Source organism: Geospiza fortis, unplaced genomic scaffold, assembly GCF_000277835.1.
Source record: "Geospiza fortis unplaced genomic scaffold, GeoFor_1.0 scaffold157, whole genome shotgun sequence".
Classification (NCBI taxonomy): Eukaryota; Metazoa; Chordata; class Aves; order Passeriformes; family Thraupidae; genus Geospiza; species Geospiza fortis.
This window is the reverse complement of record NW_005054314.1, coordinates 2,183,997-2,206,077: the sequence shown is the minus strand read 5'-3', so window position 1 is coordinate 2,206,077 and position 22,081 is coordinate 2,183,997. Positions and strand designations below refer to the sequence as shown.

The 22,081-nt window shown below is 36.8% G+C and overlaps 1 protein-coding gene across 3 annotated transcripts in view; it reads right to left on the bottom strand.

The window, feature by feature from the left end:
* STAG2 (stromal antigen 2) overlaps positions 1–22,081 on the bottom strand; it is a 71,380-nt gene that overhangs the window by 24,001 nt on the left and 25,298 nt on the right. For 2 of the 3 annotated variants that reach the window (XM_005419818.3, XM_005419819.3), the window contains exons 2-11: positions 13,185–13,329; positions 12,507–12,585; positions 11,222–11,383; positions 8,365–8,461; positions 7,018–7,094; positions 5,223–5,427; positions 2,702–2,853; positions 1,423–1,496; positions 1,185–1,308; positions 43–141 (exon numbers count right to left, since the gene is read on the bottom strand). In XM_005419818.3, the coding sequence (XP_005419875.1) occupies positions 43–141; positions 1,185–1,308; positions 1,423–1,496; positions 2,702–2,853; positions 5,223–5,427; positions 7,018–7,094; positions 8,365–8,461; positions 11,222–11,383; positions 12,507–12,585; positions 13,185–13,228 (1,113 nt within the window). In that variant the 5' untranslated portion in view covers positions 13,229–13,329. Of the gene's footprint in view, positions 1–42; positions 142–1,184; positions 1,309–1,422; positions 1,497–2,701; positions 2,854–5,222; positions 5,428–7,017; positions 7,095–8,364; positions 8,462–11,221; positions 11,384–12,506; positions 12,586–13,184; positions 13,330–22,081 lie in introns of those variants that run through there. The other variant, XM_031056090.1, reaches the window with a different exon arrangement.

Below are 22,081 nucleotides of genomic sequence, written 5' to 3'. Positions count from 1 at the left end.
TTAAAAAAATCATATATACTCAAAGTAAGAAGTAACACTAACCTTGAACCGACTGGTGAAGAGTTCCAATTTGGAATTAAGCTCCTTATTATAGTAAAGCCCTTGCAAAGCAGTTAGGCATTTGAGTCTTACTTCTCCTTGCTAAAATAAAATTAAGAACTGAATTAAAAGTCAAATATAGGATACTGATGTGATCTTCATGTCATACAGGACAAGTTTCTTTTACAGTGAGAATTAATTCAAAAACAAAGATTAAATGCTGTCACAATACTCTACCAATAATCATGTTAATGACCTAAGAATATAACCTTGTTTGTGACAAGGCAGTGAAGCAACAAAAACTAACAAAATCCCCCAAGGTCTTCCTGCAGTTACCATCTCCATAAATCAAAATACATCTGTTTCATTCTTTCTAAACACTCAAGATATTCCTATCATTGATGACCATTCCTTGTTCAATCAAAATTACTAAGTAGATAATGAGAGAAATATTCCTCTTGAAATACAAGATCTGCTTCAGCAGAGAACATGTTCTAAGGTAAAGATGACCTCACCTTGCTGCCAGAGGTTACTGGGTTTTTACACCAAGCCCATGAACAGCCCAGCAAGACTTGAGCATCCCTCAGTTCTTTCACTTAAAATTCAACAGCCTGAAGTTTCTGGTGCAAGAACTGAGGCAATGTGCTGACTCAATAATGAGTCAGGGAGTATTGGTAAACCATATTGACCCCTCCAAGCAGAGAATAGTCTCTAGGTGGTAGTTGGTAAATAACAGCTTGAGGCACTAACCAACATATAAGGGAGCTTTTCCCATAATTTTTGCAGCTAGATGAGAATCCTAGAGTCTTGTAACTTGGCAAAACAGAGTACTGCCAGGCTATAGGGATGATGTGTTAATTTGAAGTAGTTAAGTATGATGAACTACAAGTTAGCATCAGCAATAAATAAATAGAAAAGACCATCTGCCTGCAAATAACAGTTTCTTTAAAAAAATCTATAGGTACACTCCAGAAACATTCAAGTCTGGCTTATATGCATTCTGAAATGCCAATACTTCTGAGCGATAAGGAAAGCAGTGATCAATTCAAACAGGTGAGATATCCAAACCTAGTCTGGAAAGATCAATAACTAAAACCAAGGAGTTCTGCTTCTCAGTTCTGCTCCTTTTGCTCTGTGCAGTTTACCTTGTCATGCATAGTCCACCCCACATATTTTAAGTAGCTGTCATTGAGGAAGGCATCACTGTACATTTTCATCCATATTCCAATCTCCTCAATACAGATGGCTCTTATTTCAGCAATTGCATCTCTGTGGAGAGAAGTGGGGCAGTAAGTTCAAAGAGATGAATAATTAGAAATAACCTGCCCCCAGCTTCCAGAATACATTAATGATGCTACACATTTCTTACTGAGAGAAACTTACCGATATCTATGCACGAAAACACCTTTAAATATTGCATTCATCATGTTTTCTATTTCATCCTGATTTTCTTGAAGCTGAAAGAATGTAGAGAGTACATAAACAGTGAGCAGCATTTTTACAGTTAGATCAGATGGTGCTGATGGTAGACAAACTAAATTAACATTTACAAGTGTGACCATTAAATCCTTTCACAGATTCAGAAATACTCACAGATCTGTTTCACAGTACAATATGCTATTATTGAAGAAATTGTATCTACCACAGTATACAAATTTTAGTAATTCTGGTTACTGGGAAACTGTTCTTCAAGTGTAACAAAGACATCTTGTGTTTCTGAAAGGTCCTTCTTAATTTGTAAGAAAACCTGATTTAATTTTCTAGTAACATCATTGCTTTTTTACATATCTATGTATTACTCACACTAGGACAGGCCCTGCACAAATATTTAACAAAACTACATTGAATGGGTTGTTCAGAGATCAGTCTCAAACTGCAAGATCTTTGGGAGATGATCAGAAGGAAAACTTGTTAGTTTGTCTCAATTGTCAGGAAAAAACCCCTTAACAGGTAACAATACAAATGCTGAAGAGCAAAGGTGAGATGTTTCCTTTGATCATGAAGAAGTTACTTACTCATAATGTCTAAAAACCAAAAACCTAAAAGAAAACAAACATCACCACCACCACCCAAAAACCAAACCACTAATTGCCCCAAAAGTAAAAACTGAAACCTGACTGAATTAGGGCTTTCAACAAGACAACATTGTCAGCAGCGAATCAGCAAGGCTCTTTTATACAAAAGAAAGAAAACAGAAGTAGACTGCATTTTCAACTTTGATAGTGCTTTCTGTACATGAAAAAAGCCTTATCTAAAGCCTTTAAACACATTTTCTGCTGAGATAATTACTGACATTATAAAAGCAGTATTTTGCTCCAAGATCATGGAGATCTTCTCTAGAAGCCAAAACCTGTCAATGTGTGGTAATTTTTGTTACATATTTGAGCTCAATGTAGGAAACTCCTCAAGAAATACAACAAAAATGTATCTATTACTGATTGCAGTCTCTCTCACTAACTCACTGCAACACTACTACTTTTAAGACTTCTTTTTACAGAAAATCAGACAGTAAGAAGCACCTTGCAAAGTTTTTTAAGCATTAAACATGAACATCCTGAAGAGCTAGAGAGATAGATAACTACCAAAACTAATTAGAGAACAAGATTAATTATTAGTGGCCATTTATGAACACTTCTATTTACGAACACTTAGTTGCACTAACCTCCTTTCTCTTCTGTAGTAAGAGTTCCAGCCTATCATTAGCTCGTTTCCCAATGATTTTATTTCGTTCTGCTTCATACTGCCGCTGTGTGTTGTCCATGTTAATACTTAGATTTAATGCCACATTCACTAAAGCAGTCATCAGCTTCATGGCTACAAAAGTAAGTGAAAAGAATCATGATTATTTAAAAAGTTACCTGATCTAAGAAAACTTTGAAGAAAAATCTTGACACCTCTTCTTGTCAACCCTTTATCTATGAAAATACATTTAGTGTAATTTTCTGCTACACAAACTTATGCAATGTTTTATCAAGCACTGCATCATTATTTATCAAGACAACAGATGCAATATTGCTATTTTGTTCTTTTTTTGTCACTTCTTTAATGCTATAAGCATTAAAGAAGTGACAAAAAAAGAACAGAATAGCAATATTATTATATGTAGCATATTTTATTATATGTACATTATTTTTGTATTATATTAAAATAGCATATTTTATTATATGTACATTATTCGTATTGAATTGAGAGATACAGGATCTGTTTCCTCCCCAAAATGAAGGTAGAATGTAAGATTAATAAACTTGGCCCAAGAAATACTAGAAGAATTGTTATCAGAGTCAGTCAGACTGACACCATTCAGTCTTAAATATACAAGAAGTTTCTTTCTTCAGGAAAGAAGGAAATGTCTTAGACAACCAACAAAAGGAAATGTCTTAGACAACCAACACCACCATATCACACCAGTCTTTTTTTCTCAATTTAATTTTAAAAAGGTGCAGGTTTTCCAAAGATTCATTTATTAGCAGAAGCAGAGAAAGCACATTAGCCAACTACAAGCCAGAAAACCAAAATATAAAACACACTTGCGTGGGATTTTGGTATCCTTTTATTTTTAGCTCAATCCCTTTTAAAAGAGTGCAGACAAATACCCCTTTTTCAGAAAGTAGAAGGTGATCAATTGTATACTTGCTTGCCTTGTGAGCTTCTGTAATAAGGCATAAAAGGGCTTGCACTGGCAGAGCAGACACTGAAAATTCTTGTGCATGTATCACCAGCATAAAGCTAATGAGCAAGGCTTAAAGACATGCAGTTATATTGAAATATCATCTCACACTGTGATCTCCAAGATTAAAGAAAAAGTCTGAGTTAATCACAGAAGCTGAAATTAACAGAAGTACCAGCAAATATGGATACAAGGACTTCGCTGGCACTCTTTTCCATATAAAATAAAATCTTCAACAATATAAACAGTAAAACTCAGATGAACACACAAAACCAACAGAATTGACTGCTGATGTGAACAAATGAAAACACATGGCTTATAAAAAATATTTTGTTTGACAGAAATTAACATGCAACAGGGCAATTTCTGCAACTTTTATTCAGACACAACTCCAACTAAAAAAAAAACCCAAAGGTAATAACCTGCTTTTTAAGACCTAGAATTGTATTAAGTCATATAGTACAACAGTCAAAACTGATGATACAGCAGAATCTGTAAATTCTCCTGAAATAAAAAGTTTTGCTCCTCTCTCCGTAAGAAATGCTCTGGCTGGTAGAAGTCACACAGCAGCAGCCCCATGTGCAGTGCGCTAATGTAAATTCAAGAGGGCTATCAAAGATACAGAAGGACTGACATGACACTTAGGATGGAAGCCAGCTGTAAATCAGCCAGGTCAAGGGAAGCAAACAATTATTACTTCCATGTGGCAAAATCTCAGTTTCACACTCAGCCTAATTTTACGTTGTTCAAAGTAAAATTGTTACCATAACCTTACAAAAGCTGATAGCGACACAATGCCATTCACAATCTTTCCTCAGTAATCAGTGCAAATTTAGGTCTCCCTTATCCAAGAAGCTCATCCTTTGTCCACACAAATATATTTTTTGAAACATTCTATACTTAACTCATAAAGGATTTCTTCGCAATTTAACGTATTGGGAAAAAATTATGTGAAAAGGGGAATTTAAAAAAAATCAAGAAATTTAGAGACTGTATTACTGATGAAAAAATTATTTTAAATTATTTCTAATGCAAAGACCAGAAATGCTACTTTACATAGTGCCATGGCCTCAATATGTAGCATAATTAAAATTTGTAGTAAAAATGGCATCCAACATAAACTACAACTTCTGTCTGACTTAACGCAGAGCATAAACAGGTTCAACTGCATTTGAGATTAAAAGACACCTACACCCTTATTTATGATCAAAGACAACCTAGTAGAATCAACTGAAAATTTTCCTTATATTTACTCTTCTACTAAAGGTAACAAAAATTAAATACCAGAGAGCTAGAATGTTTAAAAATAGTGCCGTGTTTTTAGTAACAAAAATCCAAGATAAAAAGCTGTCCCAAAGATGAAAACCGTATCACAAAATAAAACACAAGTTGATTGTTGAATATCAAGGAGTTCAAGCAGAGTAATTCTGTCCTGTGCAACACAAAACATTAAATACAAGCAATACCCAAATAAATATAATTAATAATAATAGTCATATAAATAGGATTCACTGACCTGCCAGTGTGCTAGTGTGCCGAAAGGCTCTGACTTGTGAGTCTGACAGCCCCGTGAGCAGGGAAATGACAGTGTCCATCATGTACTCATCATAGATGATGCTATACTGACATTGTCGGACGAGCACTCCAATGAACTCACAAAAACTGGATTTGAACTTTTTCCACTGGGGACCAGCCATAGTTAGTGGATAATCTCCACTATCCTATTAAAACACAGAAAAGGAAACGGGGAACTCTTTCAAACACTTTAAAAGTTATTTCATTAAATAAAGATTAAGAAGAGATACCTGCAACTTTAAAGCCAAAATCTCAGAGGCCTTAAAAATGATACATCAGAAGAATATGATTCCATAAATATGAATATACTTTGTAGCTGAGGCTTGTTATAACACAAAGACAACATTCTAACTACTAGTTCCTCTTTTTGTTTGACACAAAATAAATGGAAAAAATTATTTGCCTTACAAATCTTTGTTACACTAGAATCATCACATGAACAGTTAGGTGACAAGTTTAGAAACAATCTGGGATCATAAGGAAGTTGACAGGGAAATGCTTACATATCAGACTGAAACTTCCTGAAGTCATAAAATTACGTACTACAACACCTCAAATATAACAAATGTGTGCCCTCTCCTGATATGGGAGCCTTTACAAATAATGGTAAAATGACAGGGACAAATAAAGAATCATTCGTGTCAGTGCCACTGTGAACAGTTTCTTTAAGAGGCTGAGCAACAAAACAGATTGAAAAATAAAGAAAGTATCCATGAAAAGGGATTAGAAATCTGAGAGCTGCTCATTAGAATTCTATTACAATAAAGAGTCAGCAAGATATAGTGATAAAAAACCCATGTAGTACCAACAGTCCCAGGTGTGGCTTTAAAAATTTCATACAATATTGCCTTAGAGTAATCCAATCTATTTATGCATTGAGGTAGTTTTAAGTGACATTAAATTTCCTTTAAAGAAAAGGATATTACATTTTCTCCTCAGGTAAAGTTATTGATTTTTTTAATTATTGGAGGAGCAGTAGTGGAGAGAATTGTGTCTGTACTAGCCAAATTTGGGGAGGAGGTTTTAAAGCTACATTTACGTTCTCTGAACACAGGATGAAAGGAACACCACTCAAACCCAGGAAAATCAAAAACAAATACTAGCCAAATGAAACAAACAAACAAACAAAAAAAAAAAACCAAAAAAAAAAAAAAAAAAAAACAACCACCAAAAAAACTACAAAAAAAAACCAAAACAGAAAGAACCCCATCACCCACCAAAACAAACCCCCAATACATCTCATTTACCCCAACACTCTGTGGAACAGAAAGTGACAATTTAAAGGGAAAAAACTATAATCCCCATCAAAGGAAAAGCATTAGTCTTCAACTGGAAAATAATCAAATTTAAATCACCACAATTTGCAGATTGACGAATGCATAGAAATAAATTCAGCATCCATTTTAAGAGACAATATAAGGCCCTATATAAACAGCAAGATAGGGAGGAATCCCCCACAGTGCCACCAAAGTAGGAGTTCCCACTATTTAAAAACTGAAAGTCAATATTGATTTCTTAAACCACTAATAAAATAAGTTGCATACATGCAGAGCTTTACTTCCTATCTTTTAAGTTCAGTGAAATAAGAGTTAAACATTTTCATCCATAAAAGTCCTGTAATTTTTGTAACTCCATATTCTTGAAATAAGTATCTTGAAATAAACATGATCCAGCAAGATTAGGACAGGAACAAAGAAAATAAAAATGAATACATAACCAGCACTTTATTAAATTACCTCATCAAATTCTTCAGTCATTTTTCGGATAATTTCAGAATTCTGCATATGTCGGAACATCTCTGCTGTAACAACTCCTACAATTTAGATATTAGGTCATTAGCACTGTTAATATGAAAGCTGTAGATGGCAGATGACATACCTCCTGCTACAATGTCAAAATAACCCACTTTCACCTAACCTACTGATTAGACATGTATATTTTTAATAAATTTCACTTTTTTTCTTCTATCATTCATGTATAACAAATACTTAACACCTTTTATTTATGTGGGGCTTAGTCTTATTCTTCTTAAGCGGCATGTTCGTGTGCATGAGCACACACATCTAGAATTTACTCATTCACTCAATCAGAAGCCAAAGGTACTTGTGCCAGACCTCTGTACTAGTGAGCATTCCACCATCTGAAGTGACCTTTTGGGACTCAAGATTCTAAATCGCGCAAGACAATTTCCAACAGCTGTATTGCTACTTATTATCTTCTGCACTGTAATAAACAGAGCACTTTCATGAAATTTCTATTTGTCTTGGCCTCAAATTGTTAGACCTCCCAAAGTTTACTGCAAAAATTCATGACAAGGATCATCACAGAAATCATTAAAAGATTCTGCAGCTTTATCTTGTAACAAAAATCAAAAGGTCACTGCTCCTGAAAGTGCAGATAACCTCTGAGGAACATTGTTAGCTTTCTGGAGATTTACACGTGTTAGAGGTTTATCAGGACAGAGAAACACTTGAGCAGAACAAATTACATCCAGTCCTCCTCTATCAAGCATAGTGACACTGCAAAGCAAGTTACCTTCTCTTCAAGAGGAGGTGAGAGGTAAAAGAATGGAGGACATGAAATGAGGAAAGAAAAATCAGATAATAAAGACAAAAAAATAGGGAAACACACCCTTACTGTAGACAGGCTACCATGATGTTGTCCATAATATCTTTTGAAACAAGCATGTCTACAAAAGCTATGAAGCAATCTTAACCATGATAAAACATAGGGACATCCAAATTAGAATTCCAAGACTGAATAACCTGAACTATTAGTGATAGGAGAGATGATTTTCTGAAATAATAGCAGGAACAAAGGAAGAGGAAGCACATGTTAAGTACCAGTACTGATTTCTATCTGCTGTAAATACAAAAGGCTTAATCAACACTTTAAAGTACAGTATAAGATTTCTAAACCTCCTGCTCCCACACTCAGAAATACCTGTTTAACTCCAAGAACCTGAAAGTGTAAACTAGCTCTGGGGATGAAGCAGTCTTACAACCTCAGTGGTATGAAAGCAAAGATTGAGAATCATGCTGTAATATTACTTCAATGGATGAGTAACCAATTCAGTATCTTACCTTTGCAGCCTGAACACTGAATAAAGAAGTTAATGAGATCAAGAAGTGCTATATCTCGGTCATGTTTGTATGACTCTATCCAGTCATCCACTACAGACTGAAAGAAAACAAATAAAAAGGCACTGCTCAGTTTTCATAAATGGAAGACATTGTTACTTAACTGCTTTAAAGCAAGTAATTCTTCTTCATCCCTTTAAGTAACTTGAACTCTCTTTTTTGATTACTACAGAACTAAATGTTTAAATGTTCTTTTACTGCTTTATGTTCTCAAGAACTCATTTTATTCTACTAACATATACCAGTACAAAACTGACACTTGAACATAAAGCAAAGGAATACCATATCCTTCTACGGTAACATTTTTGGGAAGAATCCAGAAAATAATTGGGGTCTTTTACAGAATCAGGTTTTTTATTTACACCCTCCCCTTGCTCTGTGAAGCCATTGATATTTCTCCGAAGATATTATTTGTGCATTCAATTCCAACAGCTACAACTCCCTATACTCTTCAAAAAATGTGTCCCTTGGATGAACTTTGCTTCATCCACATTTGCCATAACAGGATGAGCAGCACTGCCCTACACTCCATGGATATTAATTACTCTGTAGTCACTAAGCCAAAGAGGAACAAGCAAGTTTTATTAAAAGACTTTAATGTGAAGCAATTAAACCTGTGAAAATCATTTTTAGAAAACAGAATTTACATGCAATTATGTTTTAACAATCCATTTGTAGAGTACAAACCATCTACTGCCAAGGTCATAAAACACAGACACACAATTTTATTAACACAGGTACAAGAGACTCGCTGTAGTATCAAGTTTTCATGTTTGACTTTTTTAATATGTTAGTACCCTTCCCTAAATGATGGAATAATTCAGAATTTCAAAAGACAGCTGGACTATGCACCATCTCCAAGGCTTCCTGTCTGTATTCTCAGTGCTCACTCTCACAGCCAATATAGCTGTGAGGACAAATAAAACATATTGAAGAAAAATTTCTGAACAGAGATACAGCTAAATCCCTCTTCCCTGAATCTCAGATTGTTTATAGTGTGATGCACAACTGTTTTCAGCACAACAAAAAGAATGAAAAACTCAATGTGAAACCGTAATGCTCTTTCCAGTAGGAAAAGAACCTATGAACTGGACCTGAGCGGACTGACCTGAAGGGAAGAATGAAATATGGAGAAAACAAATTTGGCTTCTAAAGAAGGCCACCATGCAAGAACTGAAGAATGACAGGAATGGAACGAGTATTTCCATTAGGCAGCCTTGTGTTCAGAATCTAATCAATTTAAAGAAGTGCCAGCAAAACAGTTGTTTCTTGAAACATTTTGTCTCAGTGAATGAACCACCTCTTTTTGCCAGGGAACAGACACTAATTCACAGGATCACAGAATGGGTTAGGTCGGAAAAGACGTTTGAGGTCGTTGAGTCCAACCTATGACTTAACAGCACCTTGTCAACCAATTCAGAAGGTACAGAACAGAATTTAAAATAAAACTTAACTTAAAATTATTACCAAAAGTTAACTTAAAATTATTACCAAAATTTTCCCAGATACGCAAACACTGAGGACCATGGAGAAAACTTTGTACTCTGACTGATGAAATGGACTTTAGTTTAAATATAATTTGAGAATTTTTTTCTTCCTAGTTTTAAAAAAATTGACCAAGATTCAGGTATCAATTTCCCAATTCAACAAAGTAATCAGACCTGGCAAAGATTCATTTTGCCCTTGGAAAGCAAAATATTTTGACTGTATATAATTTTAAACAGTTAAAAATTCATGAAGATACAATTACTGATTACTGGCTGAACAAGCTGCACACAGAGCAACAGTTAGAGAAGTATTGTTTTTCCATCTGCTTTGAAATAGAACAAAACCAATGATGGGGAAATCAGAATTTCTCTGTGCAAATACATCCAAGTAATTTGTTCTTGTTCCCAGCTGTAAACCTTGAGAACTGCACAGCAACCCAGCTTCCTGCATGTGTATTACAGGAGCTGCAAACTCCAGATTTCCAGTGCTAAAGATAGTCTTTCTTCCACACTGCCAGGAGTCACATGAGTGAGTCAGCAGCAAAGCTTCATGGCTGACAGGCTTACACTTATTACACTTTAACCCTGTCTCGACTGGGAGACTCACAGCCAAGCAAACACTTTAGTTACCTACCTGAATTTTTAAAAAAACCAACAAAAACAGTGCTGTATTTCTTAATACTCTGACTTCCATCCTGTTAGTAAATGCAGTGGGGGAGTACCTAATGTAGATACTTGAAGGGGTTAAATCTACCCTAAGTTGACTTGACCAGAGTATATTGCTACACTGTAATTGGCTGGAATTTGGGTTGGGAAATTTAAACAGGAGCCTGTAAGTTTTAGTGATTTTACTTTGAATGAGAGAAGAGAAGCAACTATTTATTTTCAGATAATCTAAGCTCTGGATGCATGTAAAAACTACAGATTGTTGTTAAGTTCTATGACAACAATAAGTCTAAGCCACATTTGTATTTAGTTACCACCACACAAGAAGGACATTAAAGTCTTGCAATCTAAAATAACCTTTCTTTGTTCAGGATACCAAAAACTTATTTTGAATTCTAGTACAAATTTATTCATTTCATATGTGATTATTCATGAATAACATTTAGAAATGAAAAATCAATTCATTCAAATTCAAACATCAACAAAGCAAAACCACTTTATTCTGATTCTTATATAAAAGTAGAAACAGCAAACTGAAGGAAAAAATTACTTTAGACTTCATTTGATTAAACTGCATGTAGAAGAAAATACTGTTATATTAAAATTGTATCTACATCCAAAAGCCAAAGAGCTATCCCAGGTCTTACCTGCATAGCACTCTTGCCCATTTTAACTACTTCAAAGAGCATCATGTTTTCCACACCATTCTGTTGGTGATGTCCATTCATCCGATTCGGACCACCAGGTTTCCCTCCTCCGTTTCCACTTTTTCCCTTCTCTGCTGGTCCTTTTTTCCCCTTTTTACAGGTCTACAATCACACATACAAGAGGTTTTATTTAATTATCATGAAGTATTAACAAAAAAGAAATCATCCATACCATGACAAATATATGCAAGGCCTTTGATTTTCAGCAACCACATTTTTAAAATGTCAGTCTGTGTGTCCCTCTGTGTGTGTGTGTATATGTATATATAAAATAAAAATTCAAAAGTTGAGAAGAGCTGATCCTGAGTGATACAAAGACCAGCAAGAACTCTACAGGTTCCTCTTTCCCTCATTTTAAATCTTTAAACAACTAAATATGCGATTAGTGATAGTGTATAACACAGATCTTTGTCATGTTTAAATTGTAAAACAGATTATACATATTTCCTTTTAAACAGCTAAGGCAATTTCCTTAACACATCACAAAGTCTCCTCTGAAATTCATTCACCTTTTGTTTTTTCATTTGACTAAGCTGGCAAGTGGGGGGTGAGGAAGAGCAGACAGGTGTGTTTGCATTTGATTTCCCAAATCAAGTATGACTTACAGACAGCAGAAAGAGCATAAAGTACAAATGACATGATCATTGTATAAAATCCATCAGCACCTCTCCACAAGCAGGTGTTCTGCACTGGTGCAGGCTCAGGGGGTGCCCAGTGAGGGTCACAGGCCAGCAGAGCAGGGAAGGAGCCACACGTGGTGGCTGTGGACCCTGTGAAAGGCACATGGGGGAACAACTGTCCCAGGAAGGGAGACAAGGGCTGGGAACTGGGTTTAGACCTCCCATCCCACTACTGTAACCTCCTGTCTGCAACCTGTTAAAAAAACTCTTAACTGAATTATTGTTCTGTTTGCTTTTCAGACTAAAAGACATTGAATACATGATGAATTAAGTATAGGATGGAAAATATGCCAAGAGACTGATCAAATCAAAGCTTATCCTTTCCTCCCCTGCCTCCCTTATGCCTTCAGAGCACTAAGAAAATATCACAGGAACGAACAGTCAAGATGAAGCATTTCCATGCAAATACAAACATGAACTCTCTTCACAGAACACTTGCATTTTCAGAAAATATTCCTTCTTGCTCATTCAACTTCAAAGAAAGTGCTAAACGCTTCAATTTATAACAGTAGAAATGTTCCAGTATCCCTAAAGAGTGAACATACTTTGCCTTTGCCTTGTTTTTGGTTTTTTCCTTCAATATCCTCAAAGTCTGTATCTGAAGAGAAGTGTGTTTCAGACTCCCTGCAAGGATAAAAAGACAAACCATTCACACATTTCATCAGAAACATTCTTAAATATACTATATAAAATCACAGTATGTTCTCAGTCTAGTAAGTCAACACCAAAGGGGATGAACTGGATTCTTTTGGTCTGCTTAAAATAATCACTTTACTTCTCTATCCAAAAGTGTAATCTGTACCCAATTCTAAATCTTGGAAACTCAAATGTCAGTTTCTTAAAAATTGTGGGAAGACAAAAGGCTCAGGAAAATTATGTCAAAAACACCAAGGAACTGATGCCTGAGGGAAGCCATTTGGCTTTAACTAAAGCCTTTGGAATGACATATTTTAAATATTAAGTGACTCACCCCAGTTAAGGGCAAATATTTCAACTACTTGATTTAAAATAAATTTTTAAAATATTTTTTAAAATCTGATTTAAGCTACTGCTGAATTAATACTCAATAAAAAAATTTAAAATGCTTTTACCAACTTCTCAATAGAAAATAAAAATAGAACAGCATCCTTTATTATGTTTCCTTGTTTCCAAGAGAGAGTAAACTGTAACACAAAAAAGACAACACATTTACAAACAGAACAATAAATTTTTAAAACACTTACTGAAGGAGAGTAAAATCAGTTGGTATTTCTGGAGCTGCTATCATTTCTTTATCATCTTCTGGAACACCACTGTATTAGAAAGATATTCAAAAAGCAGTCTGAAGTACAAGCTTACTTTTCTTTCTTCCTTTGTAGCAGACAACTTCTAGAATGAAATAAATCAAAAAATACAGTCAAAATGATTCCACATATCGAAGGATAAAGAGTTGGAAACGCAGAAAATATAAATTGCACCATCCTCTGTTTCCAACCAAGCTTTTCCCTGTTTTAAAGATTTTGAGTCCTCTCATGATCCTACTACAAAGTGACTCCACAAATGTTAAAAGCATTGCAGAAAAATAATAATACAGAAATACTGTAAAAAACCCAACCAAACAAAATGTAACAATTCAAAAAGAATAAAAACCCCAAACAAACAAACAAACAAACAAAAAGCCACCAACCACCCCACATTTTCTGATTAGGATGAGCAAACTAGAATGGTTCTCATTAACACCTCTAAGTAGCAGAGCCCAGAACTGACCACACTAGGGTGATTCTAGCTCTAGTTGACCAAACCAAAACCAGACTTGATGTTGAACTTGAAGCACAATATGTGTATCCTTCAAGATATTATACATAGCAACTTTGCATCTCCAACTTGCCAACTTCCATGTATTTTTCCATAAATATAATCTCTTACAACAAGTTCTTATAACCAGCTGCTTCACAACTCCATGTCTTCCAAAGTTGATAAACCAGACTTACAACAGGTTTAACATTTGAAGCATTTGACAAGACTCTTAGGGGTATCAAGGAAGATTATAGTATCCACATAGTATAAAGGAAACCATTGGAAATGCAATTGTTTTAGCAAGAAAACTAAAGATTGTGAAATACTTGTTTTAAACTTCATTATACTACTGTTCATTATAATAAACTTAGGTTTTTCTCTTATTTTTCCTGTTATCAATGGGGAAAAAAATCTCCTGGGATACTTCAAAAGCAAGTTTTAGCCATCTGCTAAGGTTTCTGTGTCACTTGGCTCCCAAGGCTAACTTCTACACAGTGAAATTAAGAAAGTATGATGTGCAGTTAAAGACAGAATACCAAGGAGAAAAACCTTCAGAGTCAGTCTGCTGACTTTTCAGCTTTCTGGAGTGATTAGGTATTTGAGGGAAAGATTTCATTTTGGCATGCTAAGCACATGTTGCTGAAAGTCTGGTAGCTCTGCTCCAGAGACTGCATTTCAACGGAGCGTGTGGCAGAGAGGCTGGACAGGTTTTCTCCTGCAAGTGCTTATTCTGAATGCTAGGGGCCACTGTAGCTTCCAGATTTAGAGAGATGACAGAAACCATAAACTCTGAACTTATTAAGTTCTCTTTCTTCACATTTCACATAACTACATTAAAGTAGAGAGCCACAGTGGAAATAAACAGTGGCAAATGCAGGGAGGTTCAAGATGATCAATCTCAAGACAGGCTGCAAATACAAAAGCATGTTCCATCCAAAACACAGCAGAAGGTAAAAAGCTTCAAGAAAAACCATGCTGCAGAATGGCAGCACCCTCTGCCACTGCATTCCTCCCTTCTCTAAAGGCACCACATGGGCACATGACCAATGCACTCCATTCACACTCACTGTAGCAACCCCTGCCCAGCCACTCACCATTGCAGGCTCTGACAATTCAGTATCACCCAATTAAAGTCCCCACTAAAATGGGCAAAATACAACTCAAGTATTTTTTCCCGAGATTCTCAAGTTAAACTGGTTCAATAGCAGATTTCCAGAGTCAAGGCACAGGAAACACAAGACTGCATAGCAACCAGCAGGGGAGGGAAGGGTAAAATTCCCTTCTTTGGTGGCAAGGTGATATTACACCACCCAGGCCATCTGTGAAATGCCCTGCTCAGAAGCTAACATATCAAAAAGCTTTACACTTTGGAATTGTTTTGTGTACTTTGTATTTTTTTATCTCTTAATATTTACTTTTTTTCCAATCAGCAACTCGAACCTGGAAAAAAGGACACACTTTAATGACTTGGTCATCAGGCCTGGCACCTGCTCAGCTGTACAGGGAGGGGGGGAAACAGAAAAAAGAAAAATGAAGAAGAAAGACAAACATCTACACAAGTTCTTTTTGAGGCATGCTTGTGATTCAGCCCCAGTGCAATGCAGAGATGCAAACTTCAAAGACCACCAGTTTCAAGTTCAACCTGTCTATCAGTGTGCTGGTATTTGATTCTTTCTAGTTTACATTTTTCAATGTTAAAAGGCAAGACATCTACTAAAGCAACAATCAGGATCCTTACAAGCAAATTGGCTCCTTATATGAAACTCAAACATACCATCCTACAAAATTTTGCAAAAATCTCAGTAAATTCTTATAATCACAGAAATTAAAGAAAAAAACCCCAAAAACTATGAAAAAGAATGGGCAAATTATTAGAGTACTTGTTCTCTACATCAAACAAGCCAAATAAATCAGAACAAAAGCTGTCTGCCATTTACACCAACTTGAACTTCTTGTCAGAACTGTTCATCTTAGAACAGACCACAAAACAGGAGAGAAAACACAGCATGTCAGAATCACCTCCTGGAACAGAACAGACATATCAAGTTCTTGCCTGATGCTGAAGCATTAACTACTAAGACTCATTTTTTGTTTTTCTGGAAGGTAGAACAAACTTAGCCCTCATGAGTGCAAGTATATACTGGTATTCTGGAAAACAGAAGCTAGAGATGAACACCTGGCAACGGCGTACAAAGAGAGAGTGTAACAGATCTCAGGCATCAAGCTTAAATTCCAGCAATGACCAAAAATCCCCTTGCATTTGTGCTACTAGAGAATAATCTTACAAGATTTGCACACATCCAGAATGCTCAGCCAGCAGGGTCAACCCAGTCCAGTAAGCCCCCTCTGGCAGCGGCCAAGAGAAGCTGCCCAAGAACACTATTTTCTCTAGAGCAAAGTTTCCCTGAATGCCTTCCTGGCATCCAGAAATAATCTATGGATTTTGCTGGCCAGAGAGGTTGTCCCCACACTTCACAACACCTTATTTTTTCCATTAGTATTTCCAAATAGTTTTTGAACTCAATACTCAATGGAGGGTCTTCCATCCAAGAACTCCCACAGCCAAATTCCACACTACAAAAAGGCATATTCTTTGCCTTGAATTTGTTACTTTCCAACTTTATGTCATGTTCTCTTGTTCTGGTATGGGGGAAGAGTGACACTGGTCATTCCCCAAGATCCTTCATCTCATTAAACACCTTCTGGGAATTCAAGACTACTGCCAGCCATGTCTTCTTCATGCCCACACTGGATGACTCATTCAAAGCACGTGGTTCAGGAAGTTAATAAGGAAGGATGCTTATATGAATGATTTTCCTACCAAAACTTTTTTAAATGCATCAAGTTTATATATCACAGTGAAATCTGAAAACAAAGAAGTGAAATTCTTGCAGATGTCATTCCAAACAGCGCGAGTCTACGTTATCTATTAAATGAGTTCTAATAAATTGTTTTAAGAACTCTAGGAAGTTAACTCTAAACTAAACTGTATCATAAAAATTAGCTCTTGAGTTTCTTTTTTGGCATGTTCACAGAATTCCAACTTTAATTTTCCCAAGCAGATGCTGAAATCTCTCAAGCCTGTGAAAACTTTAAAAGGCATTCAACTTTGTGAAATCATAATTAAATTATTAACTATAAAAAGAAAATGTATCCTGCTGAAGGATCACAAGGTGGAGCTCTAGCCTAAAGCTAACTGAAGAAACTCCAAAAGACAGGTCATCCAGAGGTTGACCTAGTTATTTCTCTGCAATAAACTTTATAACAGATTGCTAAAATTGCAATAATATTGTAGCACATTTCCTTTAGATTTGTATTTAAATTGTTATGACACCAGAGGATTTCTTCATCTTTTTGAAATAAAGGCACATACATGTTTGACTCCAATGACTCTTACAAAAATGCATACAGCTACTGTTGTATGAGTAGTCTCAGTATCTGGCTTTCAAAACAAGCAGAAGGATTTCAAAAAACATTCTAAGAGCAGAAATAATGTATCCCTTTATTGTACCTTGCTATTTAAAACTTTGCTAACAAAACATTACTGAACTAAAAAACCTACTGGAACAACAGGAGCAGTCCAGCAATAGTAATCATACATAATGCTTCCAACTAGATGTAGGAGTGGTTCCTACTTAAAAGAATTTGACTGTTAAAAGCAAGAGGCAAGCATGAAACACTATCAAGACTTCAAAAGCATATTCATTGAAAAACAGATTTAAACCTTAAAGGTTATTTATCCCTATTATATGAATATTTAGGTATGGTTGTGATTAACTCAAATACACTGGTCAAATGTTGACTCTGCCAAAAGTGGACAGAATTCACCAGCACAATTCACACAATAACACATATGCTGTCATCAGCAGTTGCTGAGGGCTACCTGTCCTCCCTCCCACAATTCCTGCTACATGCACAGATCTATTAATGCAATTCAGTGAGCAGCGTTTGCTCTAAGAATATACCTAATAATATATGTATACACACACACTATAAACAATCACAAAACCAGCCCCAAATGTTTGTGGTTTGTACACTTGTGTAAATGCAGTAACTCCAGTGTTACTGATCAAGCTCACTGTGAGGTTTCAGGTAGATGGGTTTTGGCTGGGGAGTATTTTCTACACAGGATGTTTATTTTGGTTGCTGCTGGATCCTTGGCATCTATCACCTGGAAGTTCTATAATGCAAATCAGTAAGACAGTTATTTTGTTGGGAAGGCAAAGGTGCAAATTTAAAAAAATGGCCACATGGCCAGGACAAAGATTTGGGTAATGCAGAATAGGCTGTTCAGAGATGTATTGATTTTTTCCTGTGTAATTCAATTAATCACATGTAAAATCAAGGAACCTCACTTAATTGAGAAAATTAGAACTTCTCAAACTATGATGCTGAAGAGTATGGCTGAAGTTCATCTCTGAATTATTTACCTATCCATGAATGAGAGATGCTGATGATTCAGGACCAATTATTCAGCAGCAACAGTTAAAATGCTAGTCAGATAAAATTTAAATAAAGGATCAGAAATACGTCCAGTATTTTCCCTCAACTATTATAGAAGAGAAAGACAACATCAGCTACATTATACCTCTCACCCCTTTTTCTGATAAACTAGAATGTGCCTAACCTTTTGTTTGATTAAAATGGTTAGTTATTCAGGGAAAAAAAAAGACAAATCTGGTTCCTCATATTCCTTTTGCTTCTATTTCTGTAAGTGGACTTGTAAGCAAGATTTTGAGCAAGTGCATGACATTCTCTACAGACCTCAAAGAGTGTGTTATTTCTACTAATAGGACACAACCTAGTATTTCAGCTGCCAACAAGCTTTGAAGCAATTCTGCAACTTGAGTAAAATACAGAAAACATACTTCAAGTGTAATTCTGTAATGTGACTACTTTAATATTAGTTATAACCATATCAGCAGTTTTGATCATATTAAGATAGTGCAATCAAGAGTAAACAAAACAATAATGCAATTAATGCCTTTATCTGTGTGGTTATTTCTGCGCTGCTTGCTTAACAAATGAGACTTGCAATTCCTTTACAGAAAGACCTGAACTAGAGACCACCAATCTACATTCTTCCTTGCTTACCAAGAGAGACATGGTCAATACCCACAGCACCAGTCCACCGTGCCAAAGCCACTGAACAGTTAACAAGCCAACAAAGAACCTAAATGACTGAATTCACACAGCTCTTATCTTTTCAGTCTCCTTCTTCATATTTTTGTTCCCTAAACTTCCAGCTGTTACACTCCCCTCCACACCACTTGGGACCATACATCCCTCCATCTTTCAAAAAATTTTAAAAAGCCATGTTATGATGGCTGTTGATTTTATGCCATCTCTACAATTTTTTCCCCTGGCCTGCTCTTTATTAATTTTTTATAACATTTGCTCCTTAGTTCATACAACAAGTCTGCTGAATAAGTGGGAAAGAGCCATCTCAGAACATGCTTTTCCAACACCATGGGCTGTTACTGCAAGCAGTAGGTTTTCCTTTCCTCTCTCTATACACACAGGAAAGTTTCTGCTCATTCTGGCACTCAGGCAAACCAGTAGCAAGCAAATTATAAAACCAAAACCATTTCCTTCCCCCAAGATTAGCCCTCCATTGGATCAACCAACTGAATCAACTCCTCCTGCAGCCACAAAAGTCACTGGATGCAGCATGGCCAGCTGAACTCTAACCTCACAACAAAGGCAGTGAGGAGCTCTGCCAGGGTCAGAGCATCACCACCAGCAGCAGAGCTCAGCTGTGACACAGGACCTCCTACACCAACATGGCAAACTGCAGGCTCTGCATGGCTCCTGCCAGGATTCCCACCCTTCTCTTGGGAGGAGCCACTGCCAAGAGCCTGCAGTTCTGCAGGGCTGAGCAGGCACCAAGGCCCCAACTGCCCAGTGGCTCCCACTCTCATACCTGCCAAGGGAGGAGCAGCCCTGCAGACCAGCACCATGCCTGGGACACACACAGCACCTGTGACAGCACCTTCTGTCTCTGAGCTCATCAGGCACCTGCCCTGTCCCACCTGTCTCCTCAAAGCTCCTCCCTACTCCTTTTCCACATGCATTTCCTCCATTTTCATTATACAGCAGACAGCACAGACACCTACAGAGCCATTCACCTCTCACCACCCCTCAGCCAGAAGGCAGCTGAGAGCATCTGAGGACCTCCAGAACCTGACAGAGCCAGCCAGGAAACAGCCAAGAACATGGAACACAGGCCCCCAGAAGTAATGCACACACTGGTCAACACAAAGCAAAATTTGTTTTCACAGATCAATGCTATGAAAGCAAAATTTTAAACAGGCTTTATTGAGGGGGAGAAGGAAGAATGAAAGAAAAAACAAATTTAAATGGCATATGAAAGAAGTCAGGCTAAAACTCAAAGTTAAAGTTGAGACTTTACCCCAATTTTAGAGGCTTGAAAAGTGAATAATATACAAGGACCTTTGTACCACCCTAGTAAATCTGCCAATCTCAACTACACCACCAAATAATCCTCTTCTCATTAGAAGTACTTTTTTGATTTTTGCTAGTTTTATTAAATATGTGGAACAACTATTACAGAAGGAAAAGAGCTTGCTACAGTGAGTGCTTCACAGTCACAGGGTTGCTCATTAAAGTACCATTAATAACATCGATATCTTTAATGAAGTTAAATGCTATTTTGAAACATAAGTACACTGTTACTGCTTGAGTCCTATGAGGTTTTTATAGTGGCAACTAGTAATTCACACTGTCCAGTAAAATGTGGTTTAAAACACTCAATACATGCATTAAAATATCTGAAAGATTATTGAACTGTACAGTAAATGCAACTATTATGTTTATTAAAGGGGAAAATACCTGTGTTATTCTCTAATGATCCTGCCCAACAATATTCCCAAAATGCACCTGAAATTCCCATGTATCTTTTAAATGGTTTGGGTTTGGATGTCTTAAAAAACGCAAAGGTAAGATAACAAAAGTAGAAGTTACACCTCATTGTGTTTGTCACATCTTTCCTTGCCAAAGAAGAGATTGCTTCCAGATGTTGTAGTCTGACTGCGTGGAAAATTAGGCTCTTAGGAAGAATAAAAGCCAAGTCAGATAACAACCAAGACTTGAAAAAAAAATAAACGGGGGAAAAAAGTGGGGGGAAAAGCCACATATGCCTACTTAAGTCAAAAAAGGAGTACTGGTTCATTTATGATACAAGGCAAGCACACCCTCCAGCTGCCTAAACGCCATAAATTTCCAAACTAAACTACAGAACAGAATACGCCTCTTCATATACTGATTTTTCAAAAATGTACTTTGCACGTCCCTGCAAAATCTTTGCTCTTGTAAAAGCGAGGGATGAAGACAGGCACAGTCCACAGCAAGCAGGTAAGCTGCTCCACAGCAAATCCTTGAGCAGAATTAGCATTTTTCAAATGTACAGCCAACAGCAAGGAATTACTTCAGTACACAGGGTGGAAGCAGGGTTTTCCAACTGACAAGGCATCCCCCCATCTAGCAAATTCTGGTTTTTGTTCTGCCACTGATCAATGTGAGCCTGCAAGCTGCCTCACTTAGTGGAGTCTCACTGCTTTCCCTCCTACCATATAGATTTTCCTCTTTAAAAAGTCCAGGTGTTTGTGCGCAAAACTTTGGGCATTTTTAAGAACAACTGTGTTTGATTACAAATTCTGGAGGAGGGACTATACAAGAGCACACTGCAACAGCTTCAGCTGCTATTCTAAGATACAGTTGGTATTAGATGGCTGAAATAAGGGAAAACCCTATAAAATAAAACTACTGAAGAGTGGGAAGTAAAATCTCTCAAGCACATCTCTCAGTCTGCTTGTATCAGCCCAGGTCACAGCACACTTGGGATAGTCCTTTGCAGAGCCCCCTGCACTCCCCTGCATGTTGATCCCAAGCCTTCCAAGATCAGAAGGCAAAAAGAGACCAACTCTGTTGTATGTTTGGCCAGCTCAGATTCACCAGTTTATTAGCTGAAGCTTCCCACCATTCAAAATGTTTGAACTGGCTCCAGACAGTAACTAAAAGATACTAAATTCACCACAGAAATAAATAGAAAAGAATATAGACACAAGCCAAATGGTGTTAGTCTTACCTGGACCTTTGATTTTAAAACAACAACAACAACAAATTTTAAAATGGTGGGGAGGATACTTCATTCACTATAATCCTGCTGTCTTCTGCCCAACCAGCCCAGCTTTTTTTTTCTACCAGGTCTACAGCAAGGCCATCACTGCCCAGGATTGCCCCAGGCCACCTGCAGGGCCATGGCTGCTCTGCACCCAGCGCTGGGAGCTCTCCCACCCACCCCATCCATCACCCACAGTCTCAC